Source organism: Tursiops truncatus, chromosome 16 (genome assembly GCF_011762595.2).
Source record: "Tursiops truncatus isolate mTurTru1 chromosome 16, mTurTru1.mat.Y, whole genome shotgun sequence".
NCBI lineage: Eukaryota > Metazoa > Chordata > Mammalia > Artiodactyla > Delphinidae > Tursiops > Tursiops truncatus.
Genome location: NC_047049.1, coordinates 30903836 through 30931646, shown reverse-complemented (window position 1 = coordinate 30931646; position 27811 = coordinate 30903836). Strand labels below are relative to the sequence as shown.

Below are 27811 nucleotides of genomic sequence, written 5' to 3'. Positions count from 1 at the left end.
AGCGGTCCCATGACTTGCTTAGTAAGTAGCGTTTTCGCCAATAGCTGGAATTTGTCTCTATCTGTGTCGAGCACTGCACTAAGCACTTTGATTGCATCCTTTCATTTAATCCTTCCCACCTTCTAATTGAGAAAATAAGTTGAGAGATGGCAAGTGACCTGTTGGTCGGGGGTAGAGCCAGGCCTGCCTTTGCTCTTGCTGATTAGGAAATAGAGGGCGCTGAGGAGGTACCACTGCTGTCTCTGCCCTGTGGCTTCAGGCTGAGGCAGCTGGAGGTTGAGGGTGGGTAAGAGGGAGGGGCGGCTGCACGGAGGTTCCCCCTCATTGCTGCCTCTGCTCCGCAGCCCCACAGAGAACGGGTGCCAACAGGGGCAGCAGCTCAGATGTGGGATGTTCGCTGCCGCACTCCCTGCCACCCTGGGGGAACGCATACAGCTCACCTGATGGGACCTTAGCGGAGTTATATCCCTCCTGCCCGCCCCCCCATCCACGCCACAGGGGCTAAACAAAGTTTTTTTTAAGTTCCAGAATGACAGTTCCTTCCAAGTTCTTCCAACCCACCTCTCAACCCAACCTGTGACCTCCTGTGTCCAGGTCACAGCACTGGGCTCGGGTGGGCTTCTGAAGATGTCTAAGCTCATTCTTTAACCTTCCGGGGAGGCCCTGACCAGTCTCTGTGGCGCCCCAGCCAGTATCTCCTAGTTCTGAAATGTTTATCCCAGAACAGGGGTATGAGGTCTTCATATCTTCCCTCACCCTGATGTGCATGCGGGGCTCTGTGGTGGGGACAAGGCCTGGAGGTCTGTGTGTTCATCGAGATGCTCAAACTCCCTTTGCAGGATGGGGTAAGAACATGGGAAGGCCTTTCCCAGAGTGACTGGACACGAAAAGCCATCTGGACTCCCAGTAGTGAATGGAGCCGGGAAAAAAGTCTTCCCCAAATTCTATTTTACTATTAGGCCTGCAAACGGTAAATATGATTATGACATAGATGGCTGACATCTATCAACATTTCAAGCGCTTAATATGTGTCAGCCTGTCTGAAATACTTTCTAAGCATGCTCTCATTTAACCCTCACAAAAACTTTAAGAAGGAGGTATGTTTAGTCCGTTTGAAACACAAGAGGACACTGAAGCTCAGAGAGGTTAACTAAGTCTCCCAAGGGCGCACAGCTAGTAAGTAGCAGAGGCAAGATTTAAACCTAGGTGGTCTGATTCTGGAGCCTGGCGTTTAACCACTTTGCAATAATAACTGTAGGAGAGCACTCAAGGGCCCCTACAAGCTTCCTGAAGGAGTGACTGCCCTGGCGAAAATCACTCTTGAGCAGGAAGGTGGGAGGAGGGAAGGCAGAAGCTGAGCCTCAGTTCGGGGCTTGCTAGACCTGGAAGAAGCGCCCCTCGCTCTCACTCTTACGCATGCGCACACTCGGGCAGCCAAGGTGAGCCTCCCTGCGCCCTCCACCCTGGCCACGCTCCAGCCTCACCCTCTTTGCAGTCCTGCCGGTTCTCATGGAGCCGGTAGCCGTTCCTGCACCTGCACAGGTAGCTGCCGAAGGTGTTGACACATTCGTGCTGGCACCCGCCGTTGTCCTTGGCGCACTCGTCCTTGTCTGCGGAGATCAACGGACTCTCCTAAGAGGAACCACCAACTTGGGAACGTCCCTCACAGCCCAGAACCCAGCTCAAAAGGAGTCTCCACCAGGGAGCCTCCCTGATTGTCCCAACTCTGATTATCCTTCCGCGGGGCCGAGGGTGGGGCAGCATTCCTTGGCTACTACCTGGCCCTGGTACATGTTGAATTCCCCATGCTCCTAAGGCACTTTAATGTATATATAGGTTCTCCCCTCCTGCTCCCCACCCAAACCAAGGAGCTCCTTAAAGGATAGGCTAGTATTAATAATAATATTAACAATAATAAAAATAACCACCGTGCACTGAGTATTTACCCTGTGATGGACACTAATCACTCTATTATACCCTCTGTATTATCTAAGTTAATTCGCACACAACCTTAGGAGGGAAGTGCCTATGTCCCCATTTTACAGGTAGGAAAACTGAGGCTGAGAACGTTAACGTGCCCAAGGTTACTCAGTGAGCAAGCAGTCTGTGTGACCAGAGGCCTGGGCTGTTACTCCACGGCCCCACACCTCCCCCTGCCTGTGGAGCAGGTAAGCATGCGAGCCTCGGGCCAGGCGGCCCAGTGCCAGCCCTGCTCCTCCACTTCCAGCTGTTGTGACCTTGGGGAGCCCTTGACTTCTGTACCTCAGTTGCCTTACCTGTAAAGTGGAGTCACTTATGGTGTCCTTACCTCATAGGATTGTTGAGAGGAGGAAACGAATTAGTACAGGGAAAGCACTTAGAACAGCGTCCAGCCCTGAGTCAGTGTTAGTTTTTATTTATTATTATGGATGGACTCAGATGTTAGCTGTTGTCGTTATGGATCTTGTAGCTCAAGCCGGCACAGTATGCAGCCCTCTCCTAAGCCAGCTTCCTTCCCTGTTAACCGAGGACCAACCTCCATCCGCGGCCCTCCCACCAGGATAACTTCAAGGGTCAGGGACATCTCCCTCCTCTCTGTACCCTCCGCCCACTGCGGGTAATGTGTCACTGAACACTTGGTGCTTTAGTTTTGCCCTCTGATTCTATGAGGACAACTAAGAATCCTTAAAGAGCCCGTAAAAAATAAAGAGATGAAGACCACCCAACACTTCAGTGCTGGAACCACGGGCTAGAAAGAGGCAAGGAAGGCTCCTCCCCAAGCCCTCTGGGAGAGTACAGCCCTGCCCACACCTCGGTTCCAGACCTCTGGCCTCCAGAGCTGTGAAAGACAACAGTTTTTGTTGTTTTGAGCCACCTGGTTTGTGGTCGCTTGTTTTGGTAGCCCTGCAATAACATAGCCACCACGCTATAAAACCAGGACCGAGGCAGAGACACTGTGAGGGCCAGGGCAGCGGGCAGAGAGGGGCGGGAGGGTGCCCCGAGGCTGGGAGCCCGCAAAGCCGTGTTGCCCTCAGCCTGTGGTCTTGCCCCCAAACCTGCACACCTGAGAAGAAGTGGGCCCTGAAGCCGCGTTTGGAGACCGTGTTGTCGGACTTGAACTCCACGCGCATGTTGTTACTCTGCGAGGTGATGACTTCGGGCGTCTCAGAGCCACAGAACTTGCCGTGCAGCCCGGCGTCAGGGGACAGGCCGCTGCGCACCTCCACGAAGTCGTACTTACACACCTGCAAGGGGGAGCCGTGGGGAGCCGCCCGGTTCTCTCAAGTCCCGCCGCAGACCCTGGCGCATGGCAGGGCTGCCTTCCTGAGAGCTGTACCCTGCCAGGTGGGCAGTCGAGCTCTGTCAGGCCCAGTGGGAGGGTCCTCTCGACTCTTACTGGGATCCCTCCAGCCCAAGGTGCAGACAGGGGGCACTCCTGACTAGCTGTCCAGCTGTAGGGCTCTGCCTGGGCCTCGGCTGGCTGCCTTGATCATCCCGTGACCACCGCCCAAGGGAGGGAATGGGGTGTTTATGCCACCCTGGTCGCCAGCTGCATCTCACCGCCTCCATTCCTCCCAGCTGGATGCCAAGCCCCAGATTCCTACCCCAGGGGATGTACCTGTCCTGACCACCTCGCACCCCCCGCCCCCAAGACCCGCCTCCTCCTCTCTTGTCCTGATTCTCCTCGGATTTATCAGTGACGAGAGGGCCAAAGCCCTCCATCTGCAGAGGGTGTGCCGCTGAAACTGCCTCACCAAACACCCCCCCGAGTCCGCCCAGCTACAACCCCGCGACCCTAGGAGGCCACCTCCCCGCCTGCTGAGCCCCTCGCCAGTTTTCAGCCCTGAGCCACATCCCAACACGATGCCCAGTCAATTGGAGTGCAGAAACGTACATCACTGCCTTCCAGTTCAAACACTTCAAACTGAAGGGAGATCCGGTACTGAGCGGGGACCACCACTTGCCAGACACAGTTTTTGTTTGTAGGATACTCCTTTGGCCACCCAGGACTGGTGATGGTTCCATTCAGCTTGGTCATGAAACCGCCACAGGCCACTGCATGGGGTGGGGGGGAAAAAAGCAAGATTCATCTGGTTTTATTTCCAAGTGACTGCAATTTCCCCCAAGCAGCAATAAGCCCTGCTGTTCTTTAATAACAACAACAATAACAACAACAACAAATAGACCATCTGAACTGATCAATTCAGCCTCCTTTCTTCTAGTCTGTTTCAACTGAGGATTTGGAGGGATGGAGTGGAGGACAAGTCTTTACAGCTTTTTTAAAAAAGACGATGCGTTTGTGCTTACCTCTCACTCAGTGGCATAGCTGGGGACTTCACATGACTTGGACCAAGGATCACACACACACTTGTAGCTGCCCAGAATTTCAAGATTTAGAAATGTTTGCACCAAGCTATGCAATGTCCCTGGCTTCCATGAACAAGCAGTCATTCAGGTGGGCAAGGAAAACACCACCAGCCAGGTAGGAATGGAATGAATGAAATGCACTGTTCGTTGAGTCACACCGAAGTGCTCCTACTTATTCTTTGCTTTTATTCGCTGCCTTAATAATCATATGAATTTCACACCATCACAGAAGAAAATGAACCATGGTTCCACCTGCACAGTTGCTGGGGTGGAGTCCGATAAAGTCATCTCACGTTTGTGGCTTCATCGAGTTGTTTTTCCCTCCAGGAAGGAGGTGGGTCATCCCCACAGCTGTCCATTGTTACTTCACAGCCAACCAGCTGCCCCATCTTCACCTGCCCCCCTTCTCCTAAGACTTGTCCCCCATCCCCTCTCACTCCAGCTTGGCAGGTCCAACACCAACCTTCACACGCCTTCTTGTCAGAGGCCAGCTCATAGCCAGGATCACACACACACTTGTAGCTGCCCAGAGTGTTCACACAGCGCTGCTCACACCCGCCGTGATCTGGCCAGGAACACTCATCCACCTCTGTTGGGGAGGAAGGTGACCATGGTTAAGTCATCACAAAGCTGCCAGGTCTGTTCCCCGTCGCTTTCCACATCCCGGGATTCCCTCTAAGAAAAAGAGCGACTCCTGGTGACCACCCTCCAAGGAGTCCCCCGTCCACGTCTCAGAAACCAGCAGCAGCCACAGCTGCGAGTGGGATCTTGACAACACACAAGGCTAACTTGTTAGCCAGAAGCAGGGCTCCTTTGAGAGGAGACCGGGCCTGGTATAACTTCATTCTCTGCAGGGTTCAGTCAGCAGTATCTGTGATCTTAGAAAATCTCAAAGCTTTCATACCAAAGACGATCAATTTCAATGCCGTAAAATTGGGGGTCCCCCATAAATGCGGAACATCTCAGGACATTAAGCAAAGGGTAAGGACAAAGGGACACATTCCTAGATGAGGATGTATAAGTATTCTCCAGGGACAGAACCAGAAGCTGTGATTTAGCATTTTTATCACTAATCTGAAGAGGTGATCTTCAAGGTTACAGAAAACGCTGGCTCTTAGGTGAACCGATGCCTCCAGGAGAAACTACAGGAAGAGGCCACAGAGAGACTCAGTTAGCGGGGGAGTTACATGGGATTCAGCACCGACAAGTGTCCAATGATGTGTCTGGGGCAATTAAACAGCAGCAAGGAAGACGCCGTCCAGAGGCAGAACGTGGGACTCATTGGAGAATCTCCCCGGACGTGTCAGCCCACGGGCCACTAAAGAAAAGAAAAACCCAGTCCATTGGGCATCTCCAAGAAGAGTATCAGAAGTAAAAGGAAAAAAAATCATTGTTTTCTGTTGCCAAGTTGTGGTACATTTACCCCTAAAGAGCATGCAGGTGGTAGCCTAACAGCTGCAGAGTCTAATGAAAGGACAACTAGACACAGAGACATCTTCAAACAACAACAAAAGCCCAGCCTAGGAGGAAGAAAGGGTTGGAGAGCGGGTGGAAGTGTTGGTTCCTAACGCCAGGGAAGGTAAGAACAGAGCAAGGACAGAATTCACGAAATCTCGGGACACCTCGCATTACACATAAAATAAATGAGGACATTTTCAAGTTGGTAAAGACTTGAAAAGATCCCCAGTCCTGCCACCTCAGCAAGGATCCATTTAGTACCATTTCTGGTAGGTGGCTTTTCAGACCCTGCTGGAAACACCTAGAGATAGGAATCTTACCGTTTTTAAAGGTATTTCTTGTCCTTTGAAATTTGAATTGTTAAAAACTCTGACTCCTTGCAACTTCCAACCCAATGGTCCAGCAGAAAATGCAAACCTTTCAACCACCATATCTCCTTTTTCCAACTCAAATAAACTCCAACTCAAACACATTTCCTTCCAATCTCCCTGATCCATGAGGCACAAAATACTCATCAACCTGGTGGCTCGTCACTGGGTGCAGGACAGTTTGTAAATATCCCATCATTTCATATAGTGAGGAGTAAACTTAGGTGACTCTAAGAGTGATGTGTTCTTGGGCTCAACAAAAGCTTAAATAAGTTGGTCAGTAGGGGAGACTGGGTTTAGGAGACATGCTCTAGACAAGGGGTTGAAGTTGTCCTTAGCTTCAAACAAGTATAAGTATTAAGTTTGCTAAAGTAGTAACAATCCTGCAATTATTTACTACTTTACAGTAGGCAAAGTACTTTCTCTGACATTTGCTAAGAAGTATAAAAAGAGGAGAATCAATAACAATGAGGAATAGAAAAAGTCCAGTCTTTCGAGTGAGCCAGACAGACCTGGGTTGGATTCACCAGGGGATCTTCCTTCAGTAAACTGGATGATTTGACCTTTCTGAGCCTTCCTCCACTTTTAAGACGAGAATAATATCTGCTGTTAGGGTTGTGGTGATTGAAAATGATGCCTGTGAAGTACCCAGCATATAGACACTCAGTACACATTAGCTATTGCTCTAGGAAAGAGCAGGGTTGCTTTTGAAATTCCAGTGGATGGAGAGACACAATGATGGGAGTAGTGAAAAGGATACAGTTACCTGGCATCCCTGAATCAGGGAAGAGTAGAGTAGGCCTGGGGAGGGGAGAGAGAGACAAGGCAGGAACAGAAAGAAGGAAAAAGCATCAAGGATGGGCCAATGAAGGAAGACTAGATGGGCAGGAAGGCAGCACAGCAGAGTCAAGAAACTGGCGGGAGGGCGGAAAGGAACCATGGAAAGAGCCCATCAACATAGAGCAAGTTAAACAAAGGGCCGAGCTGGGTGGTTGGGGGAGAGGAGATTGATGCCAGAAGATGCAATGGGCAGGACACACGATTGTCATAGGCAAGAAAAGGAGGACCACTGATAAGTCTCCTGGCACCATCTTAGCCATGTGGAGGGAGAGAGGCTGGTGGATTGGATTTGCACCTAAAGCAAAGGGAGTATATTTCCTCCAAAGACTAGAAGGGTAGGGTGTTTGGCCCAGGAAGATGGGTAAAAGGTATACGTTTACACCTGAGCTCTCTCCAGAAAGAGCAGTGGGATGTTTGGCCATTTCCACCCCTGCTCCAGCTCGGGTGTATGGAAGTGAACCAGGGGCCCTGCTCTCAGGAGGAGCCTGGGTGTCCTCTGAATCACCTCCACACTAGAATGAAGTATCAGCTGCTTCAAGCCCACAGGCTCATGCTTGCTCTGGGCTACAGTGGCCAAGGCCAAGCAACCCAGAAACATCTGGGAGAGCGTGGGGGTGGGAGAAGAAGCTGAATCAGGGCCCAGCTTTGCTGACTCTGGCTTTTTTTGGCCTTCCCCAAGTAGTACCAGTGAAAGAAGTTACCGTTCTGAGGTTAGATAATGAGATGACTCAGGTAGGATCCCAAACATTGTTTCAGAGAGAGTTAAGGAAAGGGGAGGCAAGGCACATCCCTAAGCTTTTGAAGTACCTTGAAGGGAGCCAGTCCCCCACGTCACAGATCCCATGGTGGGCCATCAGTCCTGGGACTGTGGAGCACGGGGATCAAGGTGGGAAACCCTCCCATTTATGTGGGGAGTGTGGCACCAAAATGGCCCTGCCAACCCGAAAATGCACTTGCCATCTCCCCAAGTAAGCAGAGATGTGAGGTGCCTTGCCTGCTGCCCGGCCAGCAGGCCCCGAGAGGAACTTCCATCTGGCACCAGGAGAGGGATGCAGAGGCCAACTGGCACCCTGGACAGAGCCACGTGCCAGCTGGGCCCTGGGCAGAGACTCCTGCCAACTGGCACCAAGGCAAGAGCTCCTTTGGCTGGTCCAGCTCTTCTGCGTGGCCTTTGTAGTTACTCTTCCACTTTCTTTCACTGGAGAAGTCCTGACACACGCACTGGCCCCTGTGTGCTCACAGGACATCCTACTGACAGCCTTGCTGGAAAAAGGCTGACAAAGAGCTGGCTGTGTCGGGGCTCTAGACCTGGGCTAACCTGTGCTAGACCCCATGTGACTACTGAACACTTGAAATGCAGCTATTCTAAATTCAGATGTGCTGTGAGCGTAAAACACACTGGATTTCCAAGACTTAGTGTGGAAAAAAAAAAAAAGCCATAAAATCTCTCATTAATATTGTGTATATTGGTTACATATTAAAATGATAGTGTTTTTGATATATTGGATTAAATATAGTATTAAACCTAATTTTGCCTCTTTCTTTCTCTGGTTTTTTTTTGTAAGGTGGCTGCTGGAAAGTTGAAAGTTACATTCATGGCTTGCATTTGTGACTTGCCTCCTATTTCTGTTGGACGGCGCTGCTCTGCACTGTGGTCTCTGGCCTCATTCACCCGCATGGGAACCCTGAAAGGTAGGCAGAGCAGGGAGCAAGAAGCCCAGTCCACAAATGAGAATCTGAGCCTTATCCATTCATCCACTGCCCTGTAAGTATTTATGGAGCCCCCTGTGGGTCTGGCACTGTCAATACGGAGGAGGACAAAGCAGGTAGGATCAAGTCTCGGAAAGGAAAACTGACCCTGAGAGCAGCAAGCTGGTAAGAAGTGTGTGGGCAGGGCTAGACCCCGAACTGCAGAGGCTGGATCCAGGGCCCTTCTCCCTATACTCCCATGGCAGAAGGGTGACGGATGTCAGAATCAAATCAAAAATTCAAATCCCTTCACTTAACTTTCCTGTGGCTTTCAGGTCTCTGCAGAGGAGAGAGAATGAGCTGTGAAGTCCTACACATGCAAGGCCTACTTCTAGCTCGGCCACCTTAGAACTTCAGTTTCCTCAATTTTAAAATGGGGGTAATGATGCCAAGCAAGGGGCTGTCCTGAAGACAAAGTGAGGTAGCTGGTACAGCCTCTGGCATACTCGATAGATGTCTTTTCTTTCTCCTTTAATAGGTCCCAAAGAGGCTTCCACCAGACCTGACTCCTCTTTTAAGATTCAGGGTCAAGGTCAATGCTGTATAGTTCTTCTCTTCTAAATGTGGCTCTCTACAGTCCTTCTTTGTTTTTTTTTTTGGCGGTACCCGGGCCTCTCACTGCTGTGGCCTCTCCCGCCGCGGAGCACAGGCTCCGGACGCACAGGCTCAGCGGCCATGGCTCACGGGCCCAGCCGCTCCACGGCATGTGGGATCCTCCCGGACCAGGGCATGAACCCGTGTCCCCTGCATCGGCAGGCGGCCTCTCAACCACTGCACCACCAGGGAAGCCCTCTACAGTCCTTCTTAACATAAAAAAGATGTCAAGCTGGGCCTGTGCACTAAGTTAGTGTAGATGGGCTTCAATTAACACCTTTACAGGCATCTAAAAAGCTGTTTGCCAACTGACATGTCCTTGAATATCTAGGCTGGGTGCTGACCCCACCCCCATGCTGAGTGAGACCCTCCTCCGATGTCAACACTTCACTATCACTGCCCACTGGCTCACAGGTCTCCTTTGTCACCATGTTCTCCTCTGTCCCACAGCCCCTGAGACAGTTTGGTGACTGCTGAATAAATGTTAAAGGTAGAAGAGGGAGAAGATGGCATTTTCTAACCACTAAAACGGAGCTAGTTATCATGGCTGCTCAGAGCAGGCCAAGGTTCTAGACTCAGTCCCTCACAAACTGGTTTAGCATCACAGATAGAAACACCCCTCTCCACTGCACTGACTGGAATCTCCAGTAGGGTTACCACAAAAAAAGCAGAAGGATCCATTAAAGTTGAATTTCAGATGAGCAATTATTTCTTAGTACAGTATGCAATATTTGGGACGCACATATACTAAAAGATCATTCTTTATCTGAACTTTGAATTTAACTGGGCAAACGGTTTTTAAAAATTTGTTCAATCTGGAAACCATAACCTCCAGTTTTAGCTGGTGCTCTCAAAGATTGCAATGCTGATCGTCAGCAGAACCAGGAATGAGATGTGGGTGGGCCAGTGCCAACTGGTTACCAGTTGTCTTACTGGAAAGAAGCCCCAACACCTAATTTACGGACCTGGGGGTGGAAGTCAGGGAAGGAGAAGGACAGGAGAATTAGGATAAACAGAATTAGAATAAAACCTCACGATTATTTGTGACGTGGTAAGTAAAATGAGGTCTCCCAAAGTCGTCCACATCATAGTCCTGGAACCTGGGGATGTTACCTTACCCTTACGTGGCCAAAAGGACTTTGCAGATGTGATTAGATGTGATTTCAGGTTCTTGAAATGGAAGATTATCCTGGATCGTCTGGGTGGGCCCACTGTAACCATAAGGGTCCTTACAACTGAAAGCGGGAGGAGGAGAGTCAGGGTCAGAAAAGGAAACGTGATGATGGAGGCAGAGGTCTGGGATGCAGCCCGAGAAGGTCCCAGCTGCCCTTGCTGCTTGAAGACCAAAGAGCACCACCAGCCAGGGAGTGCAGGCGCCTCCCCTACAAGCTGGAAAAGGCAAGGGAATCTGACCTCGAGAACTGTAAGATGGTAAGTTTGTATTGTTTTAAGCCACCACATTTGTGGCCATTTGTTACAGCAGCGATAAGAAAGTGACACACGGCAACTGCAAGAAGTTGTCACATCATTTTTTCCAGAGAGAAAAATAACTTCAGAGATTCCTTCCTTAGCAAAAAAAATTAATGGGACTAAACATGACACTATGTGTGTTCACTTAATGCTATTTCATTTTCTTCTGACAATAACTCTGCGATAACCTGGTAGTATTGTTTCTACAGGTAGAGAGATAGGGGCTCAGAGAGGTTTTATAACTTGCTGTAGGCGACCCAACCAGCACGGCCGCTAAGTCAGACGGGGGTCTCCCCAGGCTGAGAGACACCCAGCAGGTGCAGTCTGGGCTAGGGTGAGGCGAGGGCTGTGCATCTCTACTTCTACTAAGGCATCTCTACTAAGACTCCCACGTCCTTCTTCCCACCACAACCACTAGGCGAACTGCATTTGAAATACACTTGATGTGGCTTGGGTTTTTGGTTTTTTGTTTGTTTTTGCTTGGGAAAGAATTAAACTTTGTCTCCAATTATTCAGAGCATTAGGATTCTGCTCTGTTTCTGTTTGGGTTTGCTGTCCCCAGATGGCTCAAAGCAGAAAAAAAAAATCCCACACACTTGTGTGGTACTTTTCAGCTTATGAAGTGTCTCCACAGCCATCATTTCACTGGGGCTTCACAGCTGGGTAAAATGGGCAGATTTCCTTCTCCCTGTTTTACAGAGAGGAAAGCAGGGGCTTCAGTAAGGACAAAGGGATGCTTGCTCGGGGTCACACAGCTTGAAGTGGGTTCTTCTGACACCATCTGCTCACCTAAAACCTGGGAGAAGGGGATAAAGAGGGGGCAGATGGGGAGACAGAGTAAGGAAGGGACCAGGAATTCTGGGTTAGCACAGCCAGGAGCCCTGGGAGAGGAGGGAGGAAGGGGTCACTGATTGGGGACCACCAGTTGCAGATTGGATATCTCCATTCAGTGGCTGCTGGTGTGATGGTGGGCGCCCAGTCACAATGCATTGGGGAATAGCCGATATTTCATCTTAGCATGTGGTCTGAGGAATACCAGGGCTTTGAGAGCAGAGAAGGAAAACCTATCTATTCAAAAGAGTCTAAGGATGGACCTAGAGTCTGTCATACAGAGTGAAGTAAGTCAGAAAGAGAAAAACAAATACCATATGCTAACACATATATGGAATCTAAGGGGAAAAAAAAGGTCATGAAGAACCTAGGGGTAAGACGGGAATAAAGACACAGACCTACTAGAGAATGGACTTGAGGATATGGGGAGGGGGAAGGGTAAGCTGTGACAAAGCGAGAGAGTGGCATGGACATATATACACTACCAAACGTAAAACAGATAGCTAGTGGGAAGCAGCCGCATAGCACAGGGAGATCAGCTCAGTGCTTTGTGACCACCTAGAGGGGTGAGATTGGGAGGGTGGGAGGGAGGGAGATGCAAGAGGGAAGACATATGGGAACATGTGTATATGTATAACTGATTCACTTTGTAATAAAGCAGAAACTAACACACCATTGTAAAGCAATTATACTCCAATAAAGATGTTAAAAAAAAAAAAAGAGTCTTAGGAAGCTCACTCTGCTGGGGCCAGGAATGCTGGTCTTCCCATGCCATTCTGCATCTGACTTTATCAAGACCTTACAGAGCAGTCAGTCCCTAAGGTGGCACCGAGGTTTGTTTCCTGTGAGCGCCACACTTTCTCAGTCTCCCCCCGCCCCCTGCCCAGCTCTGCCCACTTGAGGGTAGGCTTGTAGACTGGGAGCTGATGCTTCTGGAGCTGCAGACCTGGGCTGCCTCTCTGGCCCACATCAAGGCATGCAAGGCAATGTTCTAGAAAGAGTTTGAGCTTAGGAGTCAGACTGTGTTGAGATTCTTGATCTGCCACTTAACTGAGTGACCCCGAGCAGCCCTTCTCAACCCTGATCAAGCATGATCTAAACCCAACTCAGAGGTTTATTTTGGGAATTAAATGACATAGTGTAAGTCAAGTACCTTGCACCGTTCCTGGCACACAGTAGGTGCTCAATTAATGACAGTGACTACACAAATATGTATTGTTATCAATGCTCAGTTTCACTAAGGTTCATGAAGTTGACCTTGGAAACTTATAAACCTAATTTCCAAGTGCAGCAGCACAACCTTCTGCCACAAAGAAAGAAGCCAAGGCTGAGCCTGTTCCCGAGTCAGTCGTGAACTCTGCTGGGGAATCTACGCACAGCTCTGAAACGCTGGCTGCCTCCTCACTGCAGGAAGCCTTGTTTGGTGCTAAGGTTCCCTATGGGTTTTGTGATTCTTAGGCCAGGGGGGCAATACTTCATCCTGTGACTAAAATGGAAACAACTGCTAATTCATACCCTTGAAAAAATTGGCTGCAAAGCCTGCTTTATTGATAGAGCCATCAGACACAAACTTCATCCACATTCTGTTGGAGCTGGACTTTACATCCTCTGGCTTCTCATAGCCACAGAAGTGGCCAATCAGGGCGCTCTCTTCCGCAGGGCCGTCGCGGATTTCCAGGTAGTCGTATGCACAACTGTCGTGTCTTTCGATCTAAACGGAGAAACGGAGACAACGTGAAAGACAGCAGCTTGGCCTTAAGGTTTTCAATTTAAGAAAGGAACCTAAATATCACTCTTGAAAATCTAACCAAGAGACAAAAGGACCCAAACGTGTCCTGGGCTTTTCCAAGCTGTCTCCTACTTGTGCAAGTCGAGGATGAATCAAGCTGCAAAGAGATTAAGTCATGATAAACAGGGAAGAAAGATTCAACAAAACGCCCTGGGATCCCATTCTAGACGACTTCTGCTTCAATTATTCCCCCACCCTCTCCAGCAGCCTTCAGCAAGGAGGCAGATGTGATTTCAAAGCCTGCAGAGGCTCTGATAACCAGATGTCCTGGCAAAATGCATCATGGACTTGAAATGGCCTCTTAGGTTCCTGTTTTCAACCAAAAAAATGGAAACGTATCTTTATAGAGCACAGTGTCTAAGATCAGCAGTACTTACCTCAAAAGCTTGGAAGGTGAGCCCCACGTGAAATCCCTCCGAAACCGTAATCCTCCAAACACATTCCTTGGAAGGTCTGTAGTCATCCGGGTAGTTTGGAGATTGAATCTGACCGGCATCTTTGTTAATGTCTCCCCCACAGGTAGCTTTAGAAAAAGAGCCAGGAGGAAAGGGGGGTCCCTGGTCAGACTCTTACTAAGGAAGTACACCACTAGGTGGCTCCACTTGCCAACATTTTCATTTCCATTCAACCAAGACTGTGCCTCCGGAAAGGCATAATCTCCTGTGTTTGCAACTCTGAATTTTTCTCATATAAAGAAAATAACTGTATAGAGCAGTGGTTCTCTACCTTTGCTGTGCATCAAAATCACCTGGGAGATTTTTCAAACTATGGGAGCCAGGGCCACATCCCAAGAAGTTCTGATCAAGTGTGTCTGGGTGATCACCGGGGGTTTGAGATCCCCCAGTGATTCTGATGCAGAGGGTGGAGGTCTCTGGTACAGAGTGATGTGTACACACGCACACGCACGCTATTTCCTTTATAAAAACAAAGCTCTGGCCCCTCCAAAATTACAATTTAAGTCCCTAAGGGGCCTTAATAACTATTTAGTGTTTTCCTTTGGGTGGAGGGCAGGCACAGGGGTAACTAGCCAGAGAAACCCAATATGTGGAACAAACAGAAGCAGAATTGCCCTGGTGGCAGCTGCCTAGAGCCCAGACCTATTGGTTCCCTCAACTCAACCACGATGATGGCCTCAGAGGCCCTTCCAAGAAATGTAGCTGGAAATTCCTTGACATTGTGCAAAGTCCTCTTTTCACAAATGTAGCTCAGAGAGTTTGGATTCTTTGCTCAGGCTCACACAGCTCTTCAGAGGCTGCTTTCATTTCCAAAGTGTTCTATAACCCCCAACACAACACCATCCCCGCTGGGTGGTGACAGGTAGATGGCGCCTGTCCTGAAGGGAGCCCAGCTAGCCTCTCAGCTTCCATAAGGTGGGAGAAGGGGACGGTGCTGCCCCACCCTCAGGGCTCCGGCAGCTGCCACACGTGCAAGGGTGGGAAGGGACACCGGCTGCATGTGAAGGACTGAGGCGCATCAGGAACCACGCCGGCGGCTCCTCTCATCATGAACAAACCTTCATACACCGCGAAGAAGCCCTTGCCCAGGATGTTGCTGCTGCTTCGGAATTCCACCCAGAGCCGGCTGTCTGTGGAGATGAGCGGCTCCGGGACTTTGTCGCCACAAAACCTACCTGGGAAGCGGAAAAGAACGGTCAGGCTGCTGGCGGACAGGACGGAGGGACTCAGTGCAGGCAGAGAGAGAGCAGTGTCGCTTCAAATGCAGTTCAAGGTGAGCAGTCCTCGCTGGGCAACTCATCCTGTAGCACATACGGGATTAAAAGCTGGGATGGAAACAGTCACACGCCTGTATGCCTCCTTCAGGAGAGTCTCAGACGCCCATCGATCAAATACCCTGCGTGTGGCCCAGGCACCCCCTCCCCTACCAGTGGGTCTTGTTGAGGTGCTGAGGGGGATGAGGACGTCCCAGCAAGGCCAGTGGTGGGATGGTGGTCTGAGTGAGTGGTGAGTGTCCTCCCTGGTATTTCTATTACATATACACCCTTCTATTCGGGGAGCATGCCTTATGGCTTCCTTGTCTCGGGGAAGGGTGGCCAGAGGACACGTGATGACAAAATCAGTTCTTGGCTTTTGAATTCCACAAGTCTGGCCACAATACCAAAGATTTGGGAAAATACACAGTGAATAAGAGCACATTTCCCCTGCCTTGTAGTCTTAGAAAGATTCCTAGGATGGAGGAGCAAATCCTCTCCTAGAGGGAGAGAAGATTGGAGAGGGCACCATGGAACCTCCGAAAGGACCCTGTGCCCTGGGTGGAGAAGGTTGATAGAGACCCCAAGGAGGTTTAAGGAGCTGGGAGAAGCAGAGAGCTGTTCCCCCAGGGCAGTCCCTGCCACAGCCTGGAGGGGCAACAAGACCCTGGATTCCCCATGTCCCACCTGGGGTCAGAACAGGAGTGTCTGTGTGTTTTCGTAAGACATTAGGCCAGGAGACTGGCATGCAGAGTTCTTCAGGGAAAGCGGGACACGATGGCAGCAACAGGACTCCTGGGAGGGGATGGAAGCGACTTTCCCATAGCCCAGAGGGCCTGGGGAGCCATAGCACGTCTCCCATAGAACGTCTTCTAGGGAGATGTGGACTTGGTACCAATCTGAACTGGCCTAGGGCAGAGCCAAGGAGAAGCCACCGCAGCCACTGAGGTGGACAGAGGACTGGAGACAAGAGGGGGATGAGGACATCCCAGCAACGCCAGTTGGGATGGCAATGTGCCAGACACCATGCCCTGGCACAAAGTGTGCCCCCCACTGGCACCCTGTGGGAAAAACCACAAATTGACTGTAATTAAGTTCCCACTACCTGATGGAAAGGGGCTCATAATTGCTACTGAACTTGTGGTATTGAACATACAAATAAATGTGTATTTCTTAGACACTTGGGTACATTGTGTGAAATTTGGACCTTTTACGGAGGAAAAGGGGGAAGGCCAGGCCTTCCCAGGACATGGTCATCCTTGGCCATATAATTTCCAATGCCACATAAGGATGGCAGCCAGGGCAAGAACGGGGGTGGGGTGGGAGATGGACTGAGTCATACTCATCATCAGCTCACAACACAATCCAGCCAGGGTCTCTCGGAACGGAAAGCGTCCGTGGCTCCACCAAGCGCTGACTGTGTGAGTCACTCAAGAATCCATTTAACGTGGGGAGGAGGGGGAGTGACGGTTAATGGGTATGGGCTTTCTCTGGGGGATGATGAAGATGCTCTCAGACTATGTGGCTGTACAGCTCTGTGAGCACACTGAAACCACTGACTTACGTGCGCTAATGATGAGATGTATTATGGGGCATGAATTTTATCTCCAAAACATGTTTTAAAGTCCATTTGACAGATGTTTAGTGGGTATCCTCTTATGGCCAGCACTGTGTTAGCCACTGGATCGACCCCTTGAAGCTGTAACGCTGCTCTGCCCTTCTGAGAACTGGGGCGGGGGGGTGAGACTGGGGGAGTAATAAATGTCACTACAGACACTACCTAGTGGCCAACTGTGGTCGACATTCTTTGGGGAGACACAGGGGTAGAGGTTGCTAATCTTCCATTTCCTTCTGATTCTGGTTGCCTGTAGCCTTTCGGATTTGGGGAGCATAATATTAAGGGAGATGAGCTAAAACTGCTGTTGAGAATTGGGCAAGGAAAAATCCATCAGAAGTCTATACACTTCCAATAACGGTTCCTCGGGCATGGCCAATTAGTATCAATTAGTTCTTGGAAAACAGCATGTAAGCCTGGGGAAGTATTGCTCACGAGTGAGAAGACGGAGCCACTGAACAGCAGTGAAGCAATGACGGTTCACAAAAGGAACTCTCTTAGCCAAACCGAGTTTCAAGTCCAAATTTCTCCTTTTAAAACCCCAGCTGTCACAGCCGCTGGGGAAGTTTTCAAAAGAGAAAGGGACTTCCACCACCTTGCTGCCTAAGAAACCACGCACCCATGGGCCACAGGACCACCCGCCTCTGCTCCGTACCCCGGAGGAGACAGGAATTACCGGCTCAGGTGTGTTTTACTGCCTTGGCAGAGCTAGACTTGGTAGAATAAATGACCAATTATGTCTAAGCAACGTCTCCCCAGATCACCTTGTAATTCTTAACTAGAACCGTCTACATTGTCCCTGGACTGATGTCTCCAGATTCTCACCTTCACTGTAATGGTTCTGACAAAAGCTCCCTGTGGAATTGAACCAGACTATGCCAGACGCTGTCCTACACACTCTACATGGATTTCCTATTTGCCTCCCTACTACCTTCTGAAATAGGTGCTATTAGTAATCTCATTTCTGAAAAAACTGAGCTTTGGAGAATCTGAGCTGAGTTACACTCAGGATTGTAAGTGGCAGCAGGATTTGAACCTTGGCAATCATCAGTCTCACGCTCTTCATCATCATCACCATCACCGCCACCACCATCCAAAGGAACTCCTCTGTTTGAGGTGCAGTTCTGAACACTGCACCTTTTTTGGATCAGCAGACATCAAATCTGCTGTCTGGAATATAATCACTATTCCTATTTCCCAATTTGGAAACAGACACGTAGGAATGAAGATCAAAGACTCAAACCCTAAAGCAAACTTGTGGCGATACCAGGCTGGCCAGTTTGATTCATGCCATCGGTTCTGCTCACTTGGGGGGCCGCCCCTGCCCAGGGAGCCCTTAGTAGAGGAGCCACGCGACACTGATTGGCCAGCCTGGCCTTTCTGAACTTCCCTCCCCACTTCAGGGAAGGCGGAAGAAAAGCCTTTGTGTGCGTTGTGGTGGGACAGAATGCCCGAGGACCGTTCTGCCTACAAAAGTGCATTGTTAGAGTAATTCCTCTAGCAGAAATAAGGGGGGGGGAATCCAATTAACAGGCCAGTGTTTCAGATTACTGGATGCGTTCTGTATGCGGCCACCTTCCTCCCCTCTTTAGGTGCAATCTCCTCAGTGACCCCCGACACTGAAAAAAACAACCTGCTATCTTTAAGCAGCCGTGAAATGTTCTCAATCTACTTACATTTCCCTTTAATCACTATGTGAAAAGCTGGGCCCCAAACACCCTTCTCCCAAGGAGACTAGCAGGCTGGAGAGAAAATGGACTAGAGAAAAGGTGTCAGATTCCTAAACTGAAATCTGGTTCCTGCCTTTGGAGGAGGAGTTTAATAAGGATATCAAGAAGAGGAAATGCAGATGAGGACACTACAAGTGGACTCCATGGGGAGTCATAAAGGGTTCATTCATAAAAAGTTATGCATCCATTATGCCTGGATTTTCACACACTGCCCTGGGAAAATATGCGATGCACAGTTTTTCAGAGCAAGATGCATACTTTCACAATCCGCCCTAATCCGCTCTCTCTCCTGCCAAAGGGGCATTGACCTGCCTCCTCCCGGCAGATTTCATGGCACTGACCCCTCCCAGGGACCAGCTCGGCCCACACAATGCACTTGTTCCAAACACAAAAGTTCACTAACAACTGCATTTGGAAACATCAGAGCAGGCCAAATAGTTGGCAAAGGAGAACTCCTGCAAATGAAGAATGACGGTTACAGGCGCTGGGCCATGCCTTGGCTACAGCACACTCGGTGCGCGCGCGCACTCTCTCTCTCTCTCTCTCTCTCTCTCTCTCTCTTTCTCTCTCTCTCTCTCTCTCACATCCACACACTCTCACATACACATACACACACTCACTGCAAAAGTGTGTAAAATATAAGCAAAACAAAAAAAAACCCAAACAAAAAACCATCATGGATAATGACGAACAGCAAAAGCTCCACCCAATCACTGAACGTGTGATCAGAGTTCCCAGGATCTGCAGCGAGAAAATTCTTGTTTCAAGTTCAAGGAACAGCTGGAAATCCCTCTGCCTGTGCCCATTTTCAGGAGCGTGCCTTGGCCCTCTCCATGGAACTTTAGGAACAGAGAGCTTCCCCCTCCTGAGCTTTTTAAAGTCTATCACATTCCCTGGGGGGTATAGGGTTGCCAGATTTAGCAAACAAAAATACAGGAAGCCCAGTTACATTTGAATTTCAGATAAACAACGAATCATGGCAGTCCTATGGGGAGCCCCTTCTAGATTCAGCAGTCCCCTTGCCCCATCAGCTGGACATCTAAGTTCTGACCTGATCTCAGCCACCAGCAGGCTGTGTGGCCTTAGCGAGTTGGTTTTGCACTTGGGGAGTGTGGTTTTCTCATGAAGGTGTGTGGTTAAGTGACTCTAAGGTCCCCGAGATTCCATGTTATCATGAAACTCCTCCCAAACAGTTTCTTTTATTAATTATAAAATAATATCTGAATGCATTCTTGTAAAAGAGCCAAATAATCCAGAAGTATACACACCAAACCATGAGGTTGCCCCCCACCCTGTGCTTCCTTTCTCAGAGTGCAAGGGTGCTCATCAAAACGTCTTTACAAACTCCTATCTATTTGTACCTTTAGGAATTTAAACTCACGGTGCTCTGGACTGAGTGGGCTTGTGTGTCTTTCTCAGTGGTAGCTGATCTGGCTGAGACCCTTTGGCCATACAGAAGCTTAGTACCTGCCAGGCCCCCCTGGGTCCAGCCAGACCCTCTGTCCCTGTCTCTTCCGATCTACCCCAGAATCTGAAACGAAGCTGGCCTCAGTCTGGCAGTGAAACTCCCCACCTTAGCTCTCTCCCTTCTTTCCGGCCTCCATCTTTGGTCAGTTGTCCCAATAGCAGCTCACACTCAGGCCAGTCATTCGAAGCATAACAAGTATGGCTTTTCTTTCTACGTGAAGACATGCCAGGGACAAAGTCTGCACTGCGAACTTACGCTGGTCCAACTCAGAAGCCCACCCTGAATAGCACTCTAAAAATGAGAACAACCCACTCTAAGCGGACACCCTCCCAGCTGGCCCCTTATGACTCTGCTTCTCATTCTGGCTCCACCATGGTGGACATTTCTGGGCCAAACGAGTCCCCATGTCCGTTGTCCTAACACTGATGCCATTTGTCCTCTATATGATGGTAATCTTCCCTGGTCACCCTGAGAGACCTGCCCCTGGTGACCAATCCTGAGTGAACTGACTTTTCTCTTTATGCCACCTGCCTACCTTCTCTCACTCAAAGGTCCACCTGCCTTTTCATGGATGAGTTCAAGCACTGTTCATCTCCCCCAAAGAATACACGCTCATCATAGAGAAACTGGAAAATATAGCTAAACCAAGAACAACAGTCCAAGCACTGTTCATCTCCCCAAAAGAATACATGCTCATCATAGAGAAACTGGAAAATATAGCTAAACCAAGAACAACAACAGAATAATTTTAAAAAATACTCCATCATCCTGAAATAACCACTGCGTGTTATTTATTTATATGTCTTGTTTTACTGAATATTTATATTGTAGACCACAAAATGGTTTCTTCCAGTCAAATCCAGGCTGCACAATGTTTTCAGTAATTTTGTTTTGGGTAATTTGAGTCGGGATATTTACTGTTCAGTTTGCCACACTCCCTGCCACTTCTTACTTTATTATACCAGCCCCATCTCACTCATTTACACCTTATACCCGAAGGCATCTGGTTTTGCAACGCCTGCATCAATATACAAGTGTATTTTTGTTAAAACGGAATCCTACGTGTTGCATATCCTATTTTGCAACACCTTTTGTGTAGCAATGTACAATGAACATCTTTCTGTATCAATAAATAGCCCCCTCCAACTTTATTTTTAATGGCTGGATAGTTTTTCATTGAAAAGATGTATTATAATTTATTCATCTAACCCCTACTGTTGAATATTTAAATTGTTTTCAATGTTTCCTGCTTCACTGAACATCCCTGTAGCAAGAGCTTTGCACACTTCCTTAATTAGTTCCCTAGGATAAATTCTAAGAAGTGGAACGGCTGGGTCAAAGAGTATTCGCAGTTTTAAAAGCTTTTAACATGTGCGGCCAAATGGAGTGTTCAGAGTTTTACAATGACACCGACCCGTGAGAGCTTCCTGTGACCGGCGGGATGGACCCTTCCAGATATTAACAGCATCGCAGACAGCATCTGAGCACTCCTCTCTTAAGGCTTTCTGAAGTCAACTCACCCAACAGGGGGGCTTTTCTCCAATAACCATCCCGGACCTCCACGTAGTCGTACCAGCACAGGCGGCTTTTAAACAAATCCATGGATGTGAAGTTTAAGACGATCTGCAAAGAGTTACCGTAAAGTGAGTTTTGGCAGCCAAGCCTGAGGAGTTTTGAAGATACGTCTGGCATAGCGGTGTTCTCACGTTACCCTTTAGCATACAGAGCTTTCAGACCACAGTAGGAGTGTCCTCTCAAAAGCACATTCACAGGAAACCTCATGACATTCAATAATAAACCTTAAACAGGATGGGGAATAAACAGAGGAGATGGGTTCTTTGGTTCTGTCTGGGGAATAACTTGGGCTTTTGAAGTCACTTGGTGGTTTATAGAAAGCAAGATGCATTAAAAAGACTGGTCGGGATGCGCTGAGACTGGGGATTTGGAAGGAGGTAAGAGGTCAGTGGAGTTTAGAGATACGAAAAGATCTTAAAACATCATCAATCATTCCAAAGGGTTTGGGGTGAACCCGAGTGCATCTGAGCACCTCTGTGATCAGTGTTCCCCTGGCCATGACCTCACTCTTCTGAGGTGTGGTGTGTCTAACAGCCTTCCTACAGTTAGTCCGTTCATTCATTTATTCATTCATTCCACCATTGTTAGTTGACCTACTGTGTGCCAGTCTGTGTTGGCCAATCAAGATAGAAAGATCAGTAAGACAGAGTACTTGCCTTTAAGGAGCTCAGAGAATGAGGGAAGGGCAGATGTGCCAAGCCAATTAGAACACTATGGAATAAATGCTGAGAAGAAAGGGATGGACAGAAAGGCACTCTGGAGCCCCAAGGAAGGAGAACTAGATTCTGCCCGGGAAAATCTGGAGAAGGCTTCTCGGAGGAGGTGGCATTTAACCTAAGGAGAATAGGGGTCCAGGGGCCAGAGAAGGAGGGCCAGACAGAATTTTGATGCAAGGGACTGACACGAGCAGAGCAAGGAGATGTCTGGGGAGCCGCGCCGTGCGTCCAGCAGGGTCATTGTGTGCGTGTCTGGAATGAGGGGGCAGAAGAGGTGAGGAGGAGTGAAGGCTGGGGAGGGGGCTTCCGAGGGACTGGGAAGGAAGGTTTCCAGTCCCTCTGGACACACTTGAGGCCATTCAGTGGTGCCCCTGCCCACAAGCAGTGGAGGGGGAGGGGGGCCCTACAGACTTGCACCCCTTCCAACTCAGACGGCCCAGACCGAGGTCAGGTTTGCTCTCTCCCTTCAGCCCCCTTCAAGCCCTGCCATGCAAGTGCCCGGGATTGTCTGGCTGCAGCTCCCAAGTGGGCTCCCTGCCCGTCCTCGGCGTGCACCTTGCCCGCCGTCTCTCAGCCCTTTCGCTCTCCAGAGTCCCCTGAAGTGCCCTGCCCCAGCTCCTGCACCTCTGACCCTATCTATGGCTTTTCCCACTCGGGGGGACCTTGCTATCGGGCAGTTCATCTTTTTCTAGCGTCTTCACTCTCCTCCCTCCGCTGGCCACTTTCTTTTCTATTCTTACAGCCCCGGGTCCCACTGTCTCTAAGTAAACCCCTTAGGCTGGAGGGCTGCGGGTCAAAGTTTGCAGTGCCCTCCCGGCCACATCGAAAGGACTTAGTTCTTTGTCCTTGTTCTCTGGCCCCTCTGCTTTGAACCTCTCCTCTCTGGTTTCCACTGTTCTCTCTCCTCGGCTGGCTCCCGTCCTCCCCGCTCCCCTTCTGAGGTAAGGACACCTCAAAAGAAAGCATTGTCCTCCAAGCTTCCCTGTCTGTAGGTGACGCCCTCGCCCCGATCACTGAGGTGCTGTACCTTGGGGTTAGCTCTCCTTGGCCTCTATTGCTTATCCCAGGGCTGACGGACTTTCTTCCTTTGAGATGTCTGAGTCCCCGCTCCAGGTCAGTCTCGCTGCCCCTTCAACAGCCCTGCCTGCGTTGTTCCTGCTGAGATGATTCCGGAACCCCTCCCTGCCGTGCCCCCGTCCATTCTGCACACTAGGTCTTCTGGATCAATCTTGCACTTACAGCTCATGTCTACCAGATCCCTCCTGTGCTCAGAAAACTTCAGCAGCTCCCTATGCTCCCATCTCATAAATTAAGCTCTGATTACTTTCCAGAGCCTCCAGCACCCATCCCATGTGACCTTATTTCCTGGCGCACCCTGATATATCCATGCTGATAAGACCCTCCCATGCCTGGATAGGGGGCCCTCCCTCCCCCCTGAGTCCTTCCCTGATTTCCCAGATGGATATGATCTTTCCCTCTTTGGAACTCCTCCCTCCCTATCTTAGAGTGACTCTAGAGCAGGCATTTTAGAGGCAGGCAGATCTGGATTTCCTCCCAGCTCTACCCTTCCTGGCTCTGGAATCTTGGGAAAATACTTGTCCTCTTGGGCCTTTAGCCTCCTTGTCTGGAAAGAAACATGCACACCATTGGGCTGTTGAGGGGACTGCACGAGAAACTGTACATGGCGTGTGTAGTGCCATGCCTGGCACATAACAGACACTTGATGAATGGCGATTTCAAACATCAAGCCACACTGAACGTACACTTCATGCACCATGAACCGGACACACAAAGTGCTCTTCACACAGGCTGCCCATCTTGAGTGTGTCTACCAGCTCCCTTGTTCAGGTCTCAGGACAAGGAGCACCGTCTTCCACAAAGCCCTGTGATCTCCTAGGAGATGAAGTCAGCACCAGAAAATAACTGGCCAGCTTACCTGCTGTGTTGTAGTGTGTGTGTGTGTGTGTGTGTGTGTGTGTGTGTGTGTGTGATGTCACTTTTCTTTCAACCTGCTTGTGGATTAGAATCACCTCAGAAGTTAAAAAGATACCAGTGCCAAGCAAATGCCCCTCCTTCAATTAAATGAGACTCCCTAGGGGTGCAGGGAGGACCCCAACTAAACTCTAAGTCCCTTGAAGACAGGGGTTGTATTTAGATTTCTTTCGTCTCTCCTGCCGTGCTAGCATTCAGGTGGAAGGGCTCGGTAATCCTTGCTAACTGGTTGCAATATAATTCTTCAGCCTTTGCTTTTTAAAATTTCAGAAAGGAAATGTTATTACAACTTCCTTGGTAACACGTTCACGATCTGAATGAACGGATAATTATTCAGGCTAATTATTTAAGTATGTTAGTGAACCATAAAGACCATAGGGGAAGAGGTGATGAACAAGAGGTGAAACTCAAATCAGTCAAGTTTGCTGATGACCAGCAGCTCTGGGGAAGGCTGGGTGGGTGAAGCAGAAGTTGAAATAATTGGTTTTGGAATTTCAATGATATATTCTCCTTGCCCCCAGTCAGCAATAATAATTAAGGCTTGGTGAATCTCATGCAGTTCAAACAGATCACAGAGCCTCTGCTATTCAGGGCAATTCAACAATTTAGGGATTGCCAGATTCCTTCCTCCCCCTCCTCCTTCTTCCCTCCCGTGGATGCCTCCTGCAGGCACAGGGACCTCATCTGCCCAAGGCAGACAGGTCTGAAGTTTCTCAGGCTCACGATGACAACCACACAGTCATAAATGCTTAGAGCCAGAGGAAGGATGTGTGCGTGTGGCTGTTGTGTGTGTGCGTGTGTGTGTGTGTATGTGTGCATGTGAGTATGTGTGTATGAATGCATGTTCAAATGTCTATCAGCCTGTCCCCTTTGTGGAATAATTTAGGATGATAGTTAAGCATTCAGGCTCTCAGAGTCAAATTGCCTGGGGTCAAATCCCAATACAACAAACTGAGTAGCCTTAAGCGAGTCCATTTCCTTAACTGCAAAGTGATGTGGTAATAGCGCCAATCACATGAAGCTGTTGTGAGGATTAAATGAGAGACTCCACACGATATGCTAAGAATAGCGCCCAGCCTGCAGAAAATGCTCACAATGGTCTAAGCCATTGTTTCTCTCTAGTTATCACAGTATATTTAACTCAACATTTAAGTGGACATTTTTTTTATAGTGATGAATTAGGAATATCTGAAGATTGGCTACAGGCACCTGAAAATCCAACACCTCCCACCGCACGCCCATCCAGCCACTCATCCATCTACACATCCATTCAACAAATAATACTTATTGCATGACTCTGTGCCATGGGCTGTGTTGGGTGCTGACGTGAACCATGTCTGTACTCAGTGAGCTTAGGGTCTAGAAAGGGGACGGCCAAATAGCCAGCAGTCATGATCCTGTGAGAGAAGCCACGACAGGACGCCTGCAGGGAGACAGACCCGAGGGGCAGAGATGCAGAAGTAGCTGCATCTAGGTTGAGACACCATGAAGAACCCTTGGCTTTGTAGTGAAGTGTAGGGAAAAATACAAGCTTCGAGGTGCAGAAGGCCCAGTTCCCAGTTCTATATCTTCCTCTGAATGTGGGCAATTTTAAAAATGTCTGGGCCTCGGATTCCTTGTTCAAATAATGGATATAAGGAGATGAACCCTGCAGAAAGGTTAAGAATATACCACCCCTGGACCAGGGCAAAAGAGACCCCTGAGCTGGGCTCAAGTTTAGAGGGTCATGGAATCTTCAGAACCAAAGGAATTGCCTGTACAGAGTTTTCCCAGCTCCTAGACTGCACCTCAGGAGCCCAGGACCTTGGAATTCCCTGCCCAAATAGCCCTGAGGCCGCTTCCAGGTGTACAAGGACCTCTGCCCTGGATCCATCCTCCCGAGGGTGGACAGCACACCTGGCCAGTCCACCTCCACTGGAGAAGGAGTCAAGAAACAGCTGTTTGCAAGGTAGGAGTGGAGGGTGCTTGGGATTGTGGGCTGGGGGTTGCCCTGGGTGCTCCTAGATGGAGCTGGGGCTGGGAAGAGGAAGAGGGGCCAGCCGTGGTTGGGGGCTAGCTCTCCCTGTAGTGCCACCTTCCAGAACAGCGCTCCGAGGTGTCAAGAAATTCTAAATTGGATCCTCACCTTCCAGGGCATCCTGATGGTGTATTTATCAAGGGAGGAGGGTGGCACCTACTTTGTTTTACATACTGTGAGCTTGATTTATAGCCCCTGTAGACATTTAGTACATAGGCCTCCATTTGTATGGGGGAGGCTGGTGGGAAAGTCCAGAAATCGTGAACGTTAAGCAAGCTTGCCCAGTGACTGGCACATAGTAGGTGCTCATAACAGCTATTATTATTACTATTAATAATAATACTAGTTCCTCATGCCTCACCCAACTCAAAGAATGCGCTGTCATTTCCTGAGGTGGTTTCATACCTACCTTTTCCCCTGGAGTGACCGATATCCTCCAGACACAGTGGGAATAAGAAGGGTAGCCATTCGGGAAACCGGGTGCGGAAAAGTTTCCCGTCGTGTCCTGCAGGGTCTCCCCACATGCTGCACAAGCAAAACAACACGTGTGATCCAGGCATGTGCACACACTCCCCGCCCATGCAGCCCCCTGGACAGGGCTGCTGAGCAAATTCACCCCTTTACCAGCCAAAGCTCTCAGAACACCTTGGCAAAAAGCATGTCAGGCAGATTGACATTTTTCTTGCAAAATGTCAATAAAATAAAAGCAAATACATGTCAATAAGAGCAAAAATCGGGGCTGGGGGCCAAAAAGTAACACCCCAGGGGTTTCTTCTGAGCCTCTCAGGATTGAGTACAACCTAGAGGTTTGAATCTCAGCTCTCTAGCCAGCTGTTTGGTGGTGGGCAAATATCCCAGCCTTGCTGGGCCTCAGTTTTCTTTTCTGTGAAATGGGTGGGACCTACCTAGAGGGTTAAAGAAACCATCTGCATTACATGAAATGGCTCAGTGCAGTGCTCAGCACACTGTGAGTTCCCCCCCTACATAGTGGCCGTTATAATTACTGCTAATAATATCTGTGGCAGAGAGAATACAAAAGTGCAAGCACATGGAGCAAAAAGAAAATGCTTTGAAATTTATTTCAGCTGTTAGTTGGAATCCTGTCTCTTCTTTTTCTGCTACCCACCTCTGAAAGAGCTACGGAATAGTCAAGAAAACAGAGGAAAATGACCAGAAGCACAGGAAGCTGGAATATTCTAGAGTAGGCTATTCTGCCCTTGAATGTTTGAGGGTTGCCTGGAGTCTAGAACCTAGTCCTATGTATGTGAGAAATATTTCCCCTAATTTGTCCTCAAAAGAAAAGGTTATGCGTAAGCTTGGAAGCTGCAGCTTTTGTATCCCCTCATCTCTAGGGATTCAGACCCCAAAGACAGGTACATCGGTTTGCTGAGTGCCCCTCCTTTCATGGGGCTACCTCCAGAGTGTGGGAAACACACTTCCTTACATTTCTTTTCCTACATGCAATTCAGCGTCTGCGCGGCAACCACCTTTGCTTTCAGTTACTACTTGAAACTATTTGAAGATGCAGTTTTTGGAGCTGCAGG

The 27811-nt window shown here is 49.2% G+C and overlaps 1 protein-coding gene across 1 annotated transcript in view; it reads right to left on the bottom strand.

Moving 5' to 3' along the window:
- Positions 1-27811, bottom strand: part of TLL2 (tolloid like 2) — a 129564-nt gene that overhangs the window by 8147 nt on the left and 93606 nt on the right. The window contains exons 9-17 of the mRNA XM_019939865.3: positions 26677-26792; positions 21488-21590; positions 14960-15076; positions 13824-13969; positions 13173-13368; positions 4811-4936; positions 3875-4035; positions 3044-3224; positions 1485-1610 (exon numbers count right to left, since the gene is read on the bottom strand). Of these exons, the coding sequence (XP_019795424.1) occupies positions 1485-1610; positions 3044-3224; positions 3875-4035; positions 4811-4936; positions 13173-13368; positions 13824-13969; positions 14960-15076; positions 21488-21590; positions 26677-26792 (1272 nt within the window). The remainder of the gene's footprint in view (positions 1-1484; positions 1611-3043; positions 3225-3874; positions 4036-4810; positions 4937-13172; positions 13369-13823; positions 13970-14959; positions 15077-21487; positions 21591-26676; positions 26793-27811) is intronic.